Below are 21,508 nucleotides of genomic sequence, written 5' to 3'. Positions count from 1 at the left end.
TACCATTCCTTTAGAGAATGCCTAAGTAAACTCAGTCTGTATCTTCATATCCAAGTTGCCTCCAAGTGAAATTAACTTTTACAATTCAATATTGTTTTCCCTTAGACTGTTGTAATTTATATTCCTACTTACTTATTCAACTTATCCACGCCTATACCCATATCCACTGTTAACAATCTACTTAATGAGAATAAATATCATATAGTCGATATACAAGAGCATCATATTTTTTTTTAAATCATAAGGTTAAACGCAAAGTAAATGAATAAATTATACTTAGCAGTAATTACTATAAACCCATTCTGTCAATATGATGAATGCTTGTAATTGTGTTTGCTTACAGTTAATTAATTATTGCTACAATGGCCAGTTGGGAATGCTTTTAAAAAGTATTTAATGTGCAGTTCGCAAAGATGGTGTGACAGGTTGGTATATGATAACATTTCAATTATGTTCAACATATGTATCGAATTGGTAACATTTTTTAAAAGTTCATTAGATGTTTCATAGTTTTAAGTAATCAGTGCACAGAAATAAACAAGTTAATATTTCTCTTAGGAGAACCATTCTGAGAAATTCTATAAAAAATTTCGAAGTTGAAGGAAACAAACTATGATAAAATTTGTATCTGTGTGTTTAATTTTAGGATACTGCATGTCTTACGGGGAGAAAAAAATGGTATTTTTTAAGGTCTCAGAGGCACACACTGGTGCAAACCAAACTTACCACCTATTGCTAAAGAATACTCACTGCACTTGAAAATACTGATTGTGACCTCATATTAATGTCTTGGGAGTTTGTAGTGGGAAAACAGAAACACACTACATCACAAAAATCGATCACCAATTAGGGATTCAGGCATCAATCAATTATATCAAAATATACTACAAGCATTCAATCTTTATACATTGCTTTGAAGACACCCAGGTATGAGCCAGAAGGCGAATATCAATAATTTGTATTAAATAATGTAATGATAATGAAAATATGCACCCTAATTGATGAATGATGAGACGATGAGGATGCAGGCATTTGGGGACAGCTCATGTTGTCTGAAAAATTAGACTATCTAAAAATGTCTATGACTTTCTGCATGCAAAATTCTTTCTTAACCATGCATATGAACAAGGCTATTTCTATGACCTACGTTTCCTATATTTTATGATAAAACATGAGCTTACAGAAGTAGGAACTGACGAGGTCAACAACGTCTGGCTCCCAGTAACAGGTATTTTCATTCAAACAGCAGAATTGAAAGAGAGGGTGAAGGTTGAAAAATAGAGCACAAATATTATTAATCAGGAAAGAGTGGTGAGGTGAAATTTAATGAAAAAGTGATTGTAAGAAAATTGCAAAAATACCAACAAAAAAAATGGTAGCTATTAATGCAATATCAGAATATTTATAGCAAAAAACAACAAAGAGGAAAATTAAGTTACTATAATAAAAAAATGATATAATATGAGCCTGCATGAAATATGACTACCACATGAACTTGATGTAAAACAATAATTAAGTGGATAGAAAATCAAGCACATCTATTGACATCAACTATGCTCTCTCAAGTATTCCTTTGTATCCCGATATTTGTTCCAATTCACTAAATCCCTACTTTCCTGATGATATGGTTTTATTATCTCTTCTTAATAAATGAGATTTAAACATAATTACCTACATCATATTGTTTACCCAAAGGAAATTATTCATAGTTCACATGGCATAATATTTGATCCCTCTTCTCTTTTGTCTTAACTTTGTTACACATTCTAAGTTGCCTTCCATTAAATTAAAGTCATGGCATCCTAATGACAATCCTAATAGTTTGTAGGGAGTAGAGTAAAAGTTGCTCATTCCAAATGATAATATACTTCTCAGACGTCCTACTATTTTATCACAAGCCATGTAATTTCAGTACTTCTATCCAGAGGTTGAAATTTATGGGTAACCCAAAAGAATTTAATGATACTACTGTAAAATTTCCTTTTCACTGACTGAGTCTTGTACTTTCAAACACACTTAAAAACCGAATTTACATCCAGTAAATAATGAGTAATGCATTACTCAAATATTCGCTTAACACATTAAGATCACACAAAACAGAGATATGTTTTTGTATCTGATTTGCAGAAGGTACCTACATTCAAATGTGGTCATAAGTAACGATGACTTCAATCATACTTTTTCTACTAACTTTGATATTTATGTATTAAATTGTGTCAATGTATACTAGAATCAATGCTTACATAAAATCATATTGTTAGGCTCAATATTTAACAATTTATCAGCTTCATAAATATAAAATATGCACATCTAACTCATTCAAATACAAAATAATTCAAAGAAACAATAAAAATCAAAGAGTTTTTTTTAGAAAATCAGTTCAATTTTGGGTCTTATGCTTTCTGTGCTCTTAATATTAATATTCGGTGAGAATACATTGAAGCTACCTCATTAAAACAAATATGGAAAATTAATTCCATTAGTTTCATGCTATTGACGACAGAATATGGATAGATTGGGTGTAATGGTCATAAAAAAATATGAAAGTGTGCTAAGCTGGTTTGGCCATGTCACAGGAAAGGTCGGCAGCCTAATCACCAAATATGAGAGAAGAGTGAAAGTTTAAGGTGGAAGGGTAGGGCTGAGAAAGTCATAAATGAATGTGGTTAAAAAGAGACTAAAGACAGGAGTAATAAAAGTCTCAGGAACCGAAGATGATGCGTGAAACAATTTATAAAGGTAATAATCTAAAGTAGTCTGGAAAGATACAATACTGGAACTGAAAATGTGATTCCACTAAAAATTTATTACGATACAACCCAGGTTTTGACGTTCAACGTCGGAACCCAGGTCATCGGTTAATATTGTAATACATTTTTAGTGGAATCAAAAAGTTAATATTTTTTCATTTCCAATATGAATCAATTCCATAAAAGTTATCCTGGTAACCATCAAGATACAATACGAAAGAAAATAATAAGGGAATATGGTTCCTTGGTAAAACTTAAAATCTGGATTTGTTTAAAGACACTTTTTACCCTTAACAGGTGGAGCATGAAGGATTTATGATTATTGATTTATGATGGCATTATGATTTCATCTGTCACTTTCCTGATGGGGTAATCTCTACATGTATTTTAATGAAACAGTCATCTTACATGTGAAATTTATGTTTGCGACTAACCTTGCCAATTTCATCAATATGCTGCCCAATTATTGAATGAAAAATGTCTGGATAGCAAGATTTTAATATTTTGATATATTAAAATGTGTTATTATAATAATAAAGTTACAACTCTCAAGTTGGTTGCCAGCATCTTGAGGAAATTTATACCACCATCAGCATTATGCTAAATTTTCATTATAAACTATCTAGTAAAAGCATTGTTGAATAAGTACTTGATAAAAATATGGATTTGAACTAATATGTATACCTTATTTTTTAAAATTTTGAATTAAAAAAATCCCCTAAGTAAAGGACAAGAGATGAGGAGTGATAATGATGATTTACTGCTTCTAGTTATGCATACATAGGTATCATTATGAAGTACTACCCTTTCTGAGTTTTCAGAGGCGCGGCATTTAATGTAATGTTTATACAATAACCGACAGTGAAACTGATTAGCAATGGCTAACAGGAACATACTTGTTTTACTCATGACAAAAGTTGGCATTTGTGATAGTAATTGCAATAGGTACTGAACAGATAATGAAGATTAGACTGGTTTTATGACCCCATTATGTACCTTGGTATATACTACAACACTACCCATGTCCAATTAAATGCCTAGCAACATGAAGGGATATTTGAAATGCTTTATTGGGTAATTCCTACTTTTCCCTTTGAATCAATAAAAAGATTGATAACTCTTGGCTTAATTATTAAACCACTCTCAGTATTGTTTCTTGCAGCTCTGATGACTCACCATTTTTAGCTGTACATAATGCACATACCCTTTACCAGGAAGTACATTCAAAATGTTTAACTACATCTGTTAAATTAGAAACTGAAGGTAAGGAGGGCAAAAAAATCAAAAATTGTGACAATCAGAAGCCTACTTCAGTAAAAGATTCAGAAACTGAGGACGTTATTCCACACATCAAAGCTGCAGTTGACTATTCCTCTAAGAAGATGAGTGGCATTTGCAGTGAAATCATATTTAGAGGTTTTTTTAAATAATTTTTGATTGTGATAATCTTTGCAATGAATATTTTTAAAGATTTCAAAATTCATTAATGAACTTAGTCATTATGCATTAAGTACACTCTTTTCATGGTTTCTTTGAATGGAAATAAAATGCTTTGGAGATGACTCAAGATGCATATATGAGTTTTTACATAAATATTATCTCTGAGCAAAATAATCTATTATCCTATTCATAATGGGTATTGCACTATTTAAAAAGGAGTAAGATCATATAGTATTGGGAAAAATTTATAACACCCTATCACTATTTCAAAGCTAATTAGACTTACTGATAAAAGGCACTGTGATTAACAGATAAAGATTGTTGCCAGACACAACAAAGCATTTCTGCAGCCTGCTAGTAGAATACAGCTGGCTGTTTTCTTTTTTATTACAGAACACATGAAAGCATCCCTTCCAACTGGTTGTGCCAAAAGTTATGCTTTTGCTGTGGTTGACTATATTACCGCATAGTCAAGTATGCAACAAATGCATGTTTTACAGACAGTATTCTGATATCTAATAGGGTAATGGGAAAGTTTTTTTTACATGTGATAAATCTTCAAGTTTCTTTCCATTACCCATCACAAAAAATGAGAAATATCTTACCTTTTGAAACACGACTCTTTCCAGTGACTGTGGCAGAATAGTTGGACGACTTGGTATGCACTGTAATTTGTCAGATAAAAATAGATATAATGTTATGAAAGAATCCTATAAGATCAAAATACTAAAATTCATGAATTGACTTAACAACAAAAAAATACTGATCAAGATACAATCACCAATGGAATTGCTTTTGATAAAAAGTAACCCTATGCTAGCTAGTTGACACATTAGTTACGAGTACTGAACGTGAGACAATGTAGAAGTATCAAAAGAAGTTATGGTGTAAACTTCTGAGATTTTTGGAGTTATTCAACACCTTGATACTTTGTGTGCTTTATCAATTAGTATTTTAAGTGTAACATGATTGCAATTTAAAAATGTAATTGTATTGAACTTTTATTAAAAAAATATTGTTAAGTGATGATGTTGAAGAGTATTGGAAAGTTTTTCAATGACATGTTTAGTACAAATCTTCTGACATTAATTGTAATTTTTAAGGATTTTGCTGTTTTGAATTGTACCGGCAATGATGCATTAATATCCCAAGCACCATCTAGCTTCCTCAAAATTATCTCTCATAAACGCCCATCCACTATAGTAGCAATTGGACAAAATCATATGTTTTCTTTTTTGATTCATTTACCTTCAGTTTTGGTGACAGATGAATCAGTACTGGAGGACATTGTTGTTGCTTCAGAATGGCCTGCAAATATAAAGTGTAAGGCATTGTTGTAGTTGCTAGCCCAACATAAACAAACACAGATGATATTATTTATGATTAGTATTTTCACTTTTTTTGCTTTAGTGCTAAGCTGAATGTCCAAAGCATTTCCAATCAAGTAAATCAAACAAGTTTTAAAATCATGTTTCATTAATTAACCAAGAGGCAAGCAGAACATTTCCAAACAAAAAAAAGTAATAGCAGAAAAAATGGGAATTGAAGCCGGTAAAATCATTACTATATTGGAACTATCTACAAGCAAGTGGGAAGTACTTGCAAAATATGGACTTCTACTTTAACACGAAATGCTTATATTTATGAACAATTATTAAAAACATGCTCACATTAAAATACCTGTTACTTTCCAGTACTGGAAAATATTTCATTCAATATCATTATTTTGCTAAGAGAATCAATCTACTCATGTGCCTAAACATTTACCATAACGTGAAATGAAGAAGGCAGTAAATGGCACTTTTCAATTAGATCTCAGCAAATTTAAAATATCATTACAACACTGATAATGGAATATTACAACTACAAAATACATTCACTTTTACAAGCATTTCAGAATAGCATTATATTGATGCAAGGATATCTGTTAACTTAGCCAACATTATAAAACAATTTACTCTGTTAAGTGGGAACTTATAGTGCAAACATTTTTTCACATCACATATTATACCATACCATATTGTAGTGAACATGTATTTCTCTCATGCATAAAAATTCAACTATTACAGATTTGTATTTTTTTAAATACAAACAATTCAATTATATACAAATTTCCATGCTATATGTATGTGCCAAATGGCATGTGTTTAACCTCAGTATCAAGTATACTAGGCAAAAAATTACTAATAAACAACAATACTTGGTGCTTTATATATTGAAATCATGAGAGAGATCCTACATTGTTTTACAAATATGTTTTTGATATTTTTACAGAATTTACACAATTAGAATAAATACATTTTGCTTTTACATTAAGACTCAGTTTACCTAATTTAAATAATGGTAAACAGCAATTAAGTAATGGTACAAACTTTATTCTGAAATAATAATCACGAAGAGGTCAATTAATACTCTATTAATCCGATTGTATGATGTTCATATGGATGTTTCATGTCAAATTATCCATGACGTTAAATGGCCATGATGTTAAATGTAGCCTCTAATTCCTAGTTGTGGCATTGGCTGCTAGATACTAATAACTCCAGTAAAGGCAGGAATAGCAATTGTAAAGTTTAAAGCAGGCACACATTTATTTTATTCACTCGGTTAGGTTCACATTTGATTAGATGGTAATAGGTATTGGTGTTGATGAGCATGAGTGATAAGCATCCATTATAGGTCATCACTATACTAATCCAGGGTGGCTCACACAAGATGCAGACATTTGATGAGGGACTGTTTTGATAACACAACACAAAATGGTGCACTGGCTCATGCACAACTGATTTGGTCAAATGTTGAATGCACACATCCTTGAAGGAGTCATGCCTTCTTCTACTTACTGCCAGGGAGATTTTGAGCAAGCTTTGTTTTCACCATAGTCGATTCCTCCCATGCTTTTTTCTTTCGCTGGAACTGAGGAGAGGTAGATGACTCCCTCGGGGGTGCTGGTGGCCTCAATAAATGCTGCTGATTTTGAGCTTGGTACTGTACCTTTTGGCAGGCCTTGTAGCTTTTACTTGTCACTTCACTCTTTTCTCCAGAGACCCTTTTATCTTGAGCCATTGTGGCAGCATTGAAAAGACTTTCAAAGGCCTCGTCCACATTTTCTAAGTTGTCATCCAATAAAAGAGGACGGGGTGACTCCTGTATTTTCATCTTACGCCTTGCTGGGGGTGGTGTACCTGTACCTTGTCCTTTCAAATATGCTTCCACTGTCTTCTGCTTTGTTTCTACTGTCTCAGGGGATAGCCTAGCCTCAAACTGTTTGGGGAAGGACATTTTAGGAAGTGCAGTGGGGACTCTACGCTTATTCTGGTCCAATGAAAGACTCTGAGGCCTCTTTGAATTTGGACTTGAGCGCCCTAACTGACCCAAAAGATGCCAAGACTCTGATTTCTGCAGAACTGAAGTTGGGGATCTGTCATCTATTTCCCTCTTAGGACTTGGTCTCCTTTCCTCTGGGAGGGGTACACTAGATACAGCTCTTCGCACGTCATGATATGAACTAGACCTAACAGCACCGATTCCCTTTTGAAAAGGTGATAGAGACATTGTTTCCCTATGAGGAGCATTCCACTCTGGTTCTTTGACTGGTATCTGCAACCTCATTGTAACCACTGACTCATCATTCAATTCTCTAGTGTCAGATGTCAGAGAAGCATGTTGTACTTTATGTGTTTTTGGGGACTGATAGCCATGTGATAAACTATTTTGATGTAAATTTGAACTGCTGAGATACTCATTTTGAGCCTCCTCTAGCCGTTTTTGTGCTCTTTGTGCTTCCTGCACAGCTAAAAGTTGCTTCCTGTAAAACTCTTCCTGATCTTTAGGTAAAATCTTTCTGGTGTGGCTCTCTTCAAGCACTGGGTCTTGCACTGGCTGGTGTGTGACCGCTCCTGATTGTGAGTATCCTACATACTGCATGGGTTGAGTCTCCACATGACTGATAACTTTTTGTTCATCTCCTTTATAGGAGGCATGGAGAGGATGTAAATAAGTGTCTGCACTATACACTCTCCCACTGTCCGCTGGCATTTCCATTTGATAAATGTCAATGGGATTCGGTGGAGAGGGAGGGGTGGTCCTTGCGGGACGGCAAGGTGAAACAGAAAGACGGTGCAAGGCAGAACTCAGATTTTTTGCAGCTGATTCCCGCCCTATTTCCTCTTCCTCTTCCATATCAGCTTCCATACCACCTTTCCTACGTTTTTGCACCACTGCTTGCTGGAACACGGGAGCTGCCATAACCTTTGCAACAGCAGCACATTGTAACTGAGGTTCTGGGGATGGTGGCTCTATGAGAGTTGGTGGCACTGGTGGCACCATTGGAGCTGGTGGTAGTGGTGGTTGGGTGTGAATTGATGGAGGAGGTGGGATATTAGGAGGTTGGGGACTGTAAGGTCTTGGAGGAAGCTTAGGCTTTTCCTTGACCTGTTGTTGCTTAGCATAAGTCCGTGGGGCATTAGAACGTGGTGGTGGGGTGGGTGCATTGCTTTGGTTAACAAAACCATGTGGATCACTCACAGGTTGAGTAATACTCTGTGAGTAGGGTACATTCTTGGAGAATTGGGCAAGGCTAAGGGGTTGGGATGCACCTGGAAGCATGTTGTGAGAATGAACCACATGGGAATGAGATGAATAAGACACCTGTGGAGGTGGGGAATTATCTCTGGAAAATGTTTCAAAGCGAGCAGTGGAAGACATCACTCTCCCTTGAGTATCTTCTTTGGCCCAAGGGGGTGGTCCTCCTTTGGGAGATTGACTCTCCTGCATTGGCACAAATGTTTTCTTTTGGCTCACTGGCGACTTTGTACCCAACCTCGGTCCAGCAAGGTTAGATTGGTGGTTAATGGAAGGAGAAGGAGGTGTTGTGGATGTGGTGCTAAATTTTTGCGTGGCAAGTCGCACAGCACCTGGAGAGGAAAGTGGTGTGGAACTACTGGATGAAGAACTACTCTGTTCTTTTGAGGGAAGCGGCCGAAAGGCAGAGAGGGGGGCATGAGAGAATTTTCCCACAGGCACAGGACCCTTAACTTCTGGAGAAGGAGGAGAAGCATTCAATGCAGAAAAGAGTTGCTTTTTGTTGGCCACTGTCAATGAACCTATAACAACAGAATCTTTTGCAGCAACTTCTCCTTTGAAATGAGAATCACCCGCCCATGGTAATTTACTAATCTGTTCAGAGGATCGTCTCTTGGCATTTTCTTTTTCCACAGAGAATTGATTATGGGCTGCAGCATCCCTCTCCTCAAAAAGCCGTCTAAGTAAAGTACTACCCTCTCTACTAAGACGAGGTTCATGCGAGTTGCTTCTCGATCGAGTAACTGAATCATCGGCTGCACGCCAGAAATTCCTAGCTGAAGCTGGGCCACTTACTCTACCTCCAGCAAAACCTCTTCCGCCACCACGACCACGTGTTTCACCAGGGAATTCAGACCCTCTCCCAGGCCCTTCAAATGTAGTTTTAATATTGCTAAATCGATTGCTCCAATGAGCACCACCCCTTGCAGAAGAGTGGTACGCTGGCTCAGTCTTGTTGCTTGTAGTTCCACTATGTTGCTCTAGAAAAGCCAAGAATTTACGGTCGCTTTCAGTTTTGGCCTCAAACGAAGGAGCAGCAGGTCCTTGGTTACCGGGTAACTTTACTCTTATTGGTCCTCTCAGTGCCAGATAGGCGGCACGATGTGTGCCCAGGCTAGTGGAACCATCTCCCGTTCCTTGTAGAGCGGCCATTTCATCATCATCCTCTTCAATTTCATCACCACTTAAATAATCATCTTCATTAACATAGAAGTTTAGAGGTTTGGGAATATCAATGGTATTAGCTCTTTTCATTTTTTTCTTCTTATCCAACTTGCTCTGTATTCGTGCAGCATGTGACTGATCCGGTAGGGGCCTTTCATCTGCTTCCTTAACATTCTTTGAGGGACCATTCGATTGGATATGCCTGATGCCATCATTTAGAGGAGTTATTTTTTCATTAACATTGGGCTGAAAATTTTGCACTGTTGTTTGGACGTAATTATGATAGTTAGGAATGTTTTGCTCCTGGTTTTGACTCCATGAACTGCGTTTGTTGACTTCCGGCTCAGTTTTTGTTTGACTATTATGATTTTCTTTTAGCGCTGGCTGGGAGGGGCTACTATATGAAGGTAATGTTTTGATTGAATCTTTCCTCAGAGGCACAGTTGGAGGATTTGGGATTCCTTTCACTTCATTCGATTCCGAAATACCATTGATAGCCCCTGCAGAATTCCTTGAGCTTGCAGAAGAACTCACACTACTTCCACTTGTTGTCCTACTTACCTCGTCGCTGTTTGTCCGAGAATCACTTATGTACGAACTACTCCTGCTACCACTTGCACCCTTAGCAATCACAGGGGAGTATTCAACACTCCCAAAGCCCACTGTATTCAAATCCGAGTTTTCTCCTTCCTTGGCAAGCGCTGGTCCCTCACTAGTGGCGGCGTTCTCAGTTCCACTGATCGGTTTATTTCGCAACCTCATCCTCTGTTCCCCTTCGTACGAAAGCTGCTTCTTTATGGCCGCCTTGTGCACTGCAATCTGTACGCATTCGGCCGGTGTGAATAGAAGTGCGCTAGGATCGTCCAACGTCCATGATCTAGCCAGCGGACTTGCGCGGGTGGCCGCTTCCCCTCCTCCCCCCTCCTTAACTTTTAGCCCCTCCTTCGCCGTACCGCTGTCTAAAGATAGGGAATGATGCACAGATCGCTTTTCGGGAGAGTAACACGAGGACGCCGTTGGAGGTTCGATTGTTTTAGCGTCGTTAGACGCAACGCCGTTGATGTACGTCTCTTTCTGAGTCACCACCTCCGATTCATTCTCTTCATCATCATCATCGTCGTCTTCGTCGATATCATCTTCGTCACCCAACTCCGTTGTCATCTGAGAATTGGGAACTTTGAGTGGGCCAACTTTTGTCTCGGCAACGAAGCATTCCTCATCGTCTTCATCCTCGTCTTCCTCAGTCTCCGGCTTAGTGCTCGTCGAACCTGTTACCGAACTCTCGCTATCCCTATGCGAATGACCATTCATGACGCTGCTGGTCTGGGAGGACGAGATGTTGGGAGAGTAAGGGGAAGAGGGCCAGTAAGTCTGTGAGGGTGGAGGAGGGTGGTACGTGGGTTGGAACGCGGGAGGTGTGGAATTTATTTGCGGCACATTAGACACCCCTTCTTCTTTCGAAAATTGAGCTGTTAGGGGAAGCTTGGGAGGATTCGCAGCGGGCGATACCTCATTTTTCACTGTCGGGGTTTTCGGTGTGGAGGATTCACTACCACCACTAGAAACGTCTGCGGTCCGCACCCCGGAAGCAGTCACAGATGACAACTGGGGTTGCGCGGGAGGAGGGGGGAGAGGAGGGGGCTTAAGTGGGTACTTGGGGACGTTGGAGGGAGGAGGAGGTGTGTTAGTAGGGGGATTTTTTCCGAGGGCTTCTCTTTGAAACGGTTTAGCCGTTTTGTTGAACATGCTGGCCCACGTAGGAGACCTCTGAGGTTCGAAATGGACAGGGCGAAACACCCTGGCCGCCAGTGAATTCGTCGCCCAAGCAGGTGGACCGAGTTCGCCTGCGGACGATTGCTTCATCAATGAATACCCCTTAGACTCCAAATGCACAGACGGACTTCCCGTCGGGCCCTCCCGATCCTTCTTCCCTTCTTCCTCTTTCTCCTCACCGCCCTCTTCGCCATACTTTTCTTCTTGCTGGCATTTCTCAAGCAGTCGCCTGGCGTCTGCCAGCTCTTCCTTGCTGACTCCCACAGTATGAGCTCTCCCTTGCCTTTTTTTCTGGTTTCTTGCCTTCCAGTCCGGAACCGCCGATCGAGGCTGAGGGGCGGCCTGAGTTGCAACTTTAACCTCCGGTGATCCCTTTTGGGTTAGCCTCTGCTGCGCCAACGAGGTTTGTAGCGTGGAAATGAGGGAGAGGAGGGCCCGACTCTTCTCGGGGTCCAAGTTCCCCGCACTCTGCAGAGTCCCCTGAAGTTTGTTCAAGGCCGTGTGCACCTCCCCCAGGAGCTCTTCGCTCATCTCCCCCTTCTTCTCCTCCTGCCCGATCGCCCTCGACACCTCCTGCCCGTTCCACTCGAGCCTCGATTGCCCTTCCTCCCCATCCCCCGGAGCCCTCTCCCGCCGCCTCCTCGCGGCGGCCGCTTCGATCGACGTCTTCAGTCCTTCCATGAAAGAGGAGAACTCCCCGTCGACGCGAACGAACTCTTCTTCTTCCTCCTCGTCTTCCACGTCTCCATCCTCTCCTCCCGCTGTCTCCGCCCGCGCGCCCATCAGCTGCGGTACCACCTGGACCTGCTGGACCTGCTGCTGCTGCTGGAGTCTCCTCCTCCTTTGGTGCTTACGGTCCTCCCCCGACTCCGTACCGGAGTCGAAGGGGCCTTCCTCGCTGCTGCTTCCCCCGGTGCTACCGCCCCCCTTGAAACCCCCTCCGCCCCCCGCACCCACCACTTCGCCCCGCTTCTCCAGCGAGCTCTTCAACTGATCGACAATGAGCGGAAGCAACTCACCCTGGACGGTCCTCAGGACGGTGGTCGACGTGGTATCTGCCTCCGCCACGTCTCCAGACGACTGTTTCGGGAGAAGTGCCTTGCTCCTGCCGGAGGACTCTTCCCTTTCGGCTTCCAAGCGGCCCTCGGCCACGATGGCGGCAGTCACTGCAGGAGAGAAAACCGTGGGGGAACGGCGGGGCGGGGGGAGAAATGGGACAGGTGAGAGGGACGGGCGTGGGAACGAATGCGGGGTTCGATTAGCGTCTTGGATTGACGGTGAGCAATTAAAGTAACCACACATTCGTTACAAGGCCACGGAGACGTCCCGGAGAGATGGAAATACCTTTTTGTTCTGCCATCACGGTACGGATTCTCGCTCGGATTTTCCGACGACCGTCGTAATCGTTGCAGGACTCCAACTGAAAGAATAAAGGCGTTATTAATTTAAGAATTCCCTTCAATTGTTCCATGATAATCCATCTGCTTTGAAAACGATTTCCATCAGGCAATTATTTGCCTCCCCTGTAGTATGGCATAGAGAACAAGTTTCATCTTTCGACTTAGACCCCATTATGAGAGTTACTAGTTAGGCCGCGTTATTGTGACTCTCATATCCCCCGAGCCCTCAATTAGATAGAGGAACATTGTGGAAGGATTTTAAGTTTTTGTGCGCCACGTGGAGGCCGGTGGCTAAAATGTTTTACGCTAGTCATATTTCGTAACAAAATCGTGGAATATTGCCCTTGACTGAAGATAATGCTTTGCATAATAGAATACTATGAACGATCACTTAAATTGGCTTTATTAATTTACCATCGACATTTATTATTACTCAATGCAAAGATAAAAATTGTCGAAATATTCCAGAGTTTTGTTTTTCTGTCGTAGAGATGCCTGATTCACAATCATAAAGCGTCTAATAGAAATCATATAAAGGAAAGATGAATTAAAATAATGTAATGAAAACCTTTGAGAATTGACCTTTCATGTTACACACTCAATTGTCATTTTCTGCGAGCCATAATTTTTTTTATTGGACAACCAACATTGATAGTTCTTATCAAAGTGAATGATGGAATACCAAATTCCTATTCATCATTTTACATTAGCCGTTGACTTAATTTTGAGGTATTATTAGGGAGGGCAGGGAAGAGCTCTTCCTCCCTAGGGGTGCAGGGGACATCAGCGAGAGGCCATTACTCCATACGGGAGATGAAGATTTTTAATAAGCATTTTGCAACTGTGGCAAGTTACCAGTGCGCAAGGACATGGAAATTGTGAAAATACGTCAAACTCTCCATGGAATCGGCTCATTTCCAAATTACATAGGGATAAGGAGGGGGAACGTTAAGTGAAATATCGTAATCTCCACAAAAAAAATCTTTCTCCCCCGAGACAACAACTGAAATGATGTCCCTGACTTAATAACATTTGATGGTAAGGAATTATTACTAAATTTGCGAGAAAAATATGGATGTGCAAAAACGGTAATCCCAAAATAATTACTTCTTAAGTCTGGCAGATGACTGATATGAGAATCAAAATCACTGTGAGCGATTAAAACAAAAATTACTTAATTTTATAAATTAAATAATTTCTCTATTTAGAAGCGAACGTAAGATATCACAAATTTATATAAACAAATACGTCTAATAAGAACAAGTTGACATCCATCTCAATTAATAATATTGACTCAAGTAATACCTGGGACAAGGAAATTTAGTTGAAGTCTTGAGAGAGTATTTTTCAAATAAACTTTAATTTCAGGAAATGTAAAAATTTTAAAATTATCGGCCGATTAACCTCAAAAATATGCCATTTTGATAGATCATGTTGCAAAGAAGCGGTGAAAGATGTAAATAGAAGAATAAAATTGAAACCGAAATGTCTATCAAATGAAAGTTACAAAACAGTTATCCTGACTAAATTTAAAATGGCGAAGAGACAATTTCATTTGGGAGGGCATTGGGTGGAATCTGAAACTTTCCATACGTATTACTCAATGTTTTTATACTTAAATGTGCCAATTTACACTATGAGATGCCGCAAAAAATCTTCTCTCTTACATAGCTGGGACTACATAGTTGGCAACCTTCCTAAGATGTCGTCGTTGTCATCACTATCACCTTCGAGCGAACGATCGCCGACTCATTTGAAATTTTTTAAATAGTATTGATTAACGCTTTCGATTTGATAACTGGAATGTATTAGGTTCTTGATTCGGGACACCACGTCCAAGAGACATGCGTTACCCACCAGTTGCTGTAGGCGCCTCTCGTCCCAGATCCCGTCGAGGTCTGTGTCTGAAGTGTAGACAGTAGTCACAGAGCTCGTTTCCTGCAAAGAAAATTTAATTGTAAGTCACTCACAACTCACTAAATAAAAAATGCCACAAACCACTGTGGTTAGTCGTGAAATATTACTCTCTATATTATTTTCAATTTAAAAAAATAAACATTAGGCCGAAATAATATACAACCATTAAAAATGTTATTTTTCACTTGACAACTAGGTATGTTAGTTCATAGGTGAAATTTTAACATATGATAAACGATTAATAAATTTATGAACTATTGAAAACTTTAGTGAGTGATAACGTTGGGTACTTTTGACACGAGTACATCTTTGGTGTTTACATTCGGAACACTTAACTTTAAAATCGGCGCCTTCAAAACAACCAATACAATTTCTTTTTAACTTACTTTACACAGGAAATTTTTTGGAAAACTCATAACCATGACCAAATGGATCTCAAATGAAAATGCGAAAATATGTCGCCAGATTTTTGCACCTTCATCTGATAAATGTTTTTCGCGAATTTAGCCATTTTTAATCCTCCTTGTTTTCTCTAATTAAGACTAAAAACTTATGCTGGATTAGATAATCGTATTTAAATGTGCGATGACACGAGTACATACTTGGTGTTTACATTCGGAACGCTTAACTTTAACATCGGCGCTTTCAGAACAACCAATAAAATTTCCATTAGCCGAAGATAACTCTCATCGAGATTGGCAACTACTGCCAAGGCCAATATTAAATCTAAAAATATAATGAATTCCTTTAGACGCGACCTTCTTTTGCTCATATTGATACAAAGAAGAGCGAAGAATTCTATCAGCATATCGGCAAATACGATTATGCGTACAAAAGCATACATTAATTAAGAAAACCACTCAAATAAGTTAAAACATATGGAAGTCTTGTGTATGTTCAGTTTTTTATAGGTTTTACTTTACGCAGGAAATTTATTGGAAAACTCATAACCATGACCCAATGGATCTTAAATGGAAATGCGAAAATATGTCACAAGATTTTTGCACATGCAGCTGATAAATTTTTTTTCGCGAATTTTGCCATTTTAAAATTCTTCTTGTTTTCTCTAATTAAGACTAACAACTTAGGTTAGATCAGAGAATCGGTTTTACAATGATTCGCCCAATGCAACGCATCAATAATATAGGCTAAAGAAGATAATAATTGCTCGAAGTAATGCTACGAATGCATTTAACTTTAACATAACAAACACCTCTCTGTCAACTGTACAGAAAGGAAAACAAATGAGGAAGTTCTAGGTATGATGGGGTAGGATAGGGAATTGCTCGAGAAATCGTAAGAAGAAAGGAAAGATGGATGTAGAGCATATCGTATTCATTGGAAATGGGATTTTGAAGACTGTGATAGAGGGGAAAATGTTTGGCAAGCGATAAAAGTATAAGAGGATGGACGCAATAAATGGAGGAAGGAAGTACACAGAGATGAAGAGCGACTCATTGTAGAGTAGGATGTTGAGTTGTTAGTGTTGTTAGGAGAAACAAGATAGTTATTTGGTAGTTGTGTCCATTCAAAACCTACCTTAATCGGTAGATTACTGATAACAAATAAAATAATAGTAAACACCATTTATATAAAGGTCAACTGCATTTATGAATCGATCGCAGACAATTTGATTAGAAAAAGAGAATCATGATCAATAATGGATACTATTAAAATATAAAACCTATATCAAATTAGGGTATGGCCTAACATCTAATTTTTTCTCGAGTTTCAAGGACTTATTCTTTCATATATTTTCAATTAAATTATAATAAATCGGATATAAAATGATAAGTACTCAATTAAATTGTGACCACTTTCTCAATTATTAATAAAATTAATATTGTCTCCTGACTACTGACTTAAGTCTTTTATCAGAAGTGTTCGATAAAAAAACTTAAGTAAGTTGACTTCAGGGTGAATATAGTCAATTCTTCTATTTTCCAGCATCAAGACACCAACACGTGTGATAATTATTTCCCTAGAGCTAATCAAAAGTAAAATAGATCGTTTTCCTCGTATCTAGCTATATTATCTAACTTTTGAGATAAAACGTGATAGGACGCCTCTAACTGTTCTCTAAATAGCATCTAAAATTTCTAAATACGGCCCGCTACTTATTGTGGTCGTACCTGTAGACATCCGAAGATTGCGTCTTTGTAGAGTTTTAGGCGACTCTATTAATAGCCGAAATTCCATAATTACTTTCGTCTCCGTGGCTGTAAAGCCACCTCACTCACGGGTATCCTCTAAAACGAGATACATCCATTGGATTGGAATCAAACTCGGACGAATTTATTCGACCTCATATCCTCACCGCGCCAAAAGAATCCACCAAACACGTAACAAACCCTGCTTGATGGGCAAGTCCAAAACACTTCCGGAAGTTGTCCTTTGAGATGAAAATTCTTTCTTACTGCGTCCTATAACGCTGTTAAATTCCCAAACGCAGCCTAAATTAAATTTATTTCGATATAATGGATACACAGAAGATTGCGGCAACGTCAAGTCCCATTAGTTCTCAAGCCATTGACGTCTAAGTAACATTTCCATCCTTGTCTTCGTAATCGCACAGCATCAGCCAACTAGCTCCACTGTCGGAATGCATGCAACTGAGCAAGAATTTTCAAAATCTATTTTGAAATTAACAATAAAATGAGGTCTTGTGTGCACATAGCGTTTAGTGTACACACGAGTATTTCGCATATCTTTTAAGTATATCTAAACTGTCGGCCGGATAAGTCTGGCGGACAGCCTGCAAACGCAAGGTCACGGGTTCAAATCCTGAGTGTTGCGTAATCTTAGTGATTTGGCGTTAGCGGAAAGCACTATGAAATGCCAGATATACTCGTAAGCTTACCCGGATCCAGGTGGGCATATGAGCCACCAGTAACATCCTGGGAACTAAAATAAACTATCGTAGTGAGCTTGAAAAAAATCGTCGTGGTTACTGGAAAGAGGTCGTAGAGAATGTCTGCGCTCTACGAACATTTCTAGTACGTGAAATGAGCAATAGAAAAAGGTGGAAAGTTTCTTTTTTTCCTCTCTTCCTCATCAAAACTTTAACTCTGTCGAAGATGTTTAGAATTAGTCGGGGACAGCGTCAAAGGACACCTTCCGAAAGGGATGTACTAAAATAAACTAATCCTTCGCATATGGGTAGAGGAAATCATGGGGATTGCCCATGGAAGTGATCCATCCTAAAAATCGGTGTTGAGAGGCGGAAGTAATGCTCCGATGCAGCCTAAGTTTGCTGTCGTTTTCGCTATGTGAGGTCGTAATGGGTGTTCTCGGATTCTCCATTGAATCTCTTGTATTTATATTGCGAAAGCAGTTCGTTTCCGACGAGTACCATATCATACCAATCATGCTCACACGGCGACTGGGATGTGGTAAACAGCTAATGAGGGAAGACGATGGAATGGAGAGAGTGGTGTGATGTAAATGAGCTAACAATCAAGCAGAAAAACTCATTTACTAGGTTGAAGTAGAACACACCTCGAACCCAAACAGCCAGTCCAGCGAATTTAACCTAAGGCGGGTGTTACTGACCCCATTAACGCACCGCGCGGGTCGTCAAACGCAGGAATTTTAAAAACTATCTTGATACTATCTTGACTTTAATTTTTCCAAAATGATAATAGAAATGAACGCAAGATTGACATAAGAATAGAAAAAAATAATTGCCAAAAGAATAACCTTTACACAGCGAAAATGGGCAATTTACAATTGCAAAATACAACTGTGCTATTTTAGGCATTATTGTGTCCAAATATTCTTATGGATTAGGAGAGAAGTCAGGAATAACTGACAATTTTATGCATGACGAAATAAAACTAAATAATTGTTAAAAGAGAGACGTGAGAGCCAATTCATGTTTCAAGATAACTTTAGAATGTGACATCAGCTCTCAACTCTTCACGAGTTCTATGGTTTGAGGCTCCACTCTGTGAAAGTTCATGAACAGTGAATAAACAAACTTGGTATTTTTTCAGGCGAAAAATTTTATTATAATACTACCGGTTTCGACGCATAGGTGACATCATCAGGCATATCAACATGCGTCGAAACCGCTGCATGTTTCGGAAACAGGCCTATGCGTCGAAACCGGTAGTATTAGAGTACAGTTTTTTTTGTGAAAAAATACCAATTTTATTTATTCACTGATCCCAACTCTTTATTAATGCCGATCTGACTTTGCCGGATTTTTCTGACGGGAACGTTAAAATTTGTAGCTGAATCCACAAAATAAAATCGGTAGCTGATCAAAGTATCTTATTAAAAAGATTTTTTCAATTGTCTCAAAAAGTTTGCGAAATAGAACTTACATTCGAGCGATCGTCGATAATTAATTCTGATGTTGTATTTTGCTAACAATGAAAGTAAACTACGAAGAATAATATAAATGATACATGGTACACTCGCATATCCAGAAGACAAAACTTGAAAAAGTGCTTAAAAGCGCGAATGGAGACGGAGAGAAGGTAGAGGTTCGGTCTATGTCGCGAAGTGAAGAGAGAGAGAGAGAGATAAGAGAGTACAGAGCGGAATGGGGCTCCCATGTCGTTCCACCACATCTTCCTCCCACCCTGCGTATCTCCCCTGCTCACCCCACATTTCCCCCTCCTGCCAACCCCATTCCCTCCTTCTCCCTCCCTCCCTTTCACACACACTGCCACCCTATCTGACCAAAATAGGCGAGGCCATAGAGCCTACCCACCCCATTTTCAGAGGACTTAACGCGCTTGCTATTTTAAGGGGAGTCCCTTCCCTCCTCCCTACCCGTAGTCCCTCCTCTCCCTTCTCTTACAGCCCCCCCTTTATACCCTATACCCCTCCCGGACCCCCTCCACAACCTCAGTCACTTTGAATCCTCCACCGCCCCAGCGCCCTACCCCTCACACCCCTTTTTCGATCGCCTCCCTCCTCATTCTTCACTTCCCTACGCCCTATCTCTCTCTCTCTCTCACACACACACAATATCTACTACCGTTCGGGGAAGACGTTGCTCCCTCCGCTCTCCTCTTCCGAAACGGGCAAAACAAATGCCGTCTCGATTTGATATCTCGAGTCCATCCTTTCGCCCTCCTCACCTCTTTCGTCGACTTCACCCAGCCCTCTTCCCCGCCGCCCCACTACGCTGACCTTATCGTGCTCTCACCGCACAAATTGGGTTCCTCTTCTCCCCTCGCCGCTTAAAAACCACTCCCGTTCCCGGTAGGACACTTGAAGTGGGGGATGACGGGTGGTGGCTTTCATAATCGGGCGAGTCCGATTAGCGCGGCGCTTTCATTAGATCACGGCTGCCTCAGAGTGACGGCGGCGCGTGTGAGGTGATCGACGGTCACTTCAAAGTGTTTCTCACCTGAATCCCACGCGCGATTCGAATAATATGTAGATTGAAGTCTTTTGTTTTTGATATGGAAGGGTAACGACTCATATTAGTAAACTTTGAAGTCATAAAACCAGTGCATGAATATTCCTGATCAGAACAAATAAAAGAGTGATCGTGCATCAGTCCACAAAACTTGAGAAACATGCACTTTATAGACGTTCATAAATGTATAATATTATTGAGATGCGACCATCGTGCTGACTTCGTTAATGTAAAAAATTAAAATTTTCATAGATGATAACGTTTTCTTCAACAGGATTGTACATTGCTTTTCCTTGAATTCGTAACATGACAGATGGCGACAGAAGTTAATAACATTTCACATTAGCCCAAGTGCAGAATTTTATCTATTATGCAAGCCATGCAACTTCACCGAGAAGCGCACCAAAGCGGGATGAATGCAATTGGAACTAAACGCACCTAGCAACGGCTTTTACGGCATCTTTAAAGTGATGAAGAGACTGTGTCGTCCCACAGTCTATGCAACCACCCAACAAACACAAAAGACAGTCGGGAATAGATTAGAGCACTCAACCTTTGTCTCGCGTGAAATGTTGGTGCACTAGGAGAGAAACTGGTGAGTGAAGATATAAAATTGGTTGAGTGAGACGACTACCACACCCTTTTCATCTTCAAGTTTGAGGGTTATTTCAAGAAATATGAGTACAACCAATATTGCTGACATCCATTGACGACAGCTAAATATTTACTTTAAATGTCATCACTTCCTTGCTACAGGGAGGAGAATTATAAATATCTTTAGGTCGTCAGGTTATAGAATGAAAGCATAACATTTGAGTATTTGGCAATAATATTCTACTTTCACAAAATCTTAAAGGGATGTACTCATCAATAACAAAATATAATGTAAATTGTACAGTAATACATTCCTACTAGAGCATAAAGAAACCTAATTGTTGCGATTTATTACAGTTAACCGCCTTAACTAACAAAAGAGCTTAAAATTAGGACAATATGAAAAATAAGAAAAGGCGTAAATAAGGAAGTAACCAATGCTTCCGGAGTCCTGGATTAACAAATTTGTTCTAGTACTAAATATTAAAATTTTGAAGCGGGGAAACCTT

General features: G+C 39.4%; 1 protein-coding gene across 1 annotated transcript in view; it reads right to left on the bottom strand.

Annotated features, from left to right (window-relative positions):
* Positions 1 to 21,508, bottom strand: part of LOC139692210 (serine/arginine repetitive matrix protein 2-like) — a 372,759-nt gene that overhangs the window by 10,928 nt on the left and 340,323 nt on the right. Inside the window, exons 20-24 of the mRNA XM_071590276.1 lie at positions 14,969 to 15,049; positions 13,056 to 13,131; positions 12,731 to 12,877; positions 5,439 to 5,498; positions 4,796 to 4,855 (exon numbers count right to left, since the gene is read on the bottom strand). Of these exons, the coding sequence (XP_071446377.1) occupies positions 4,796 to 4,855; positions 5,439 to 5,498; positions 12,731 to 12,877; positions 13,056 to 13,131; positions 14,969 to 15,049 (424 nt within the window). The remainder of the gene's footprint in view (positions 1 to 4,795; positions 4,856 to 5,438; positions 5,499 to 12,730; positions 12,878 to 13,055; positions 13,132 to 14,968; positions 15,050 to 21,508) is intronic.

Source organism: Hetaerina americana, unplaced genomic scaffold (genome assembly GCF_022747635.1).
Source record: "Hetaerina americana unplaced genomic scaffold, ioHetAmer1.1.p SCAF_4, whole genome shotgun sequence".
NCBI lineage: Eukaryota > Metazoa > Arthropoda > Insecta > Odonata > Calopterygidae > Hetaerina > Hetaerina americana.
Note: the sequence above shows the minus strand (reverse complement) of the source record. Positions and strands in the feature narration are given on the sequence as shown.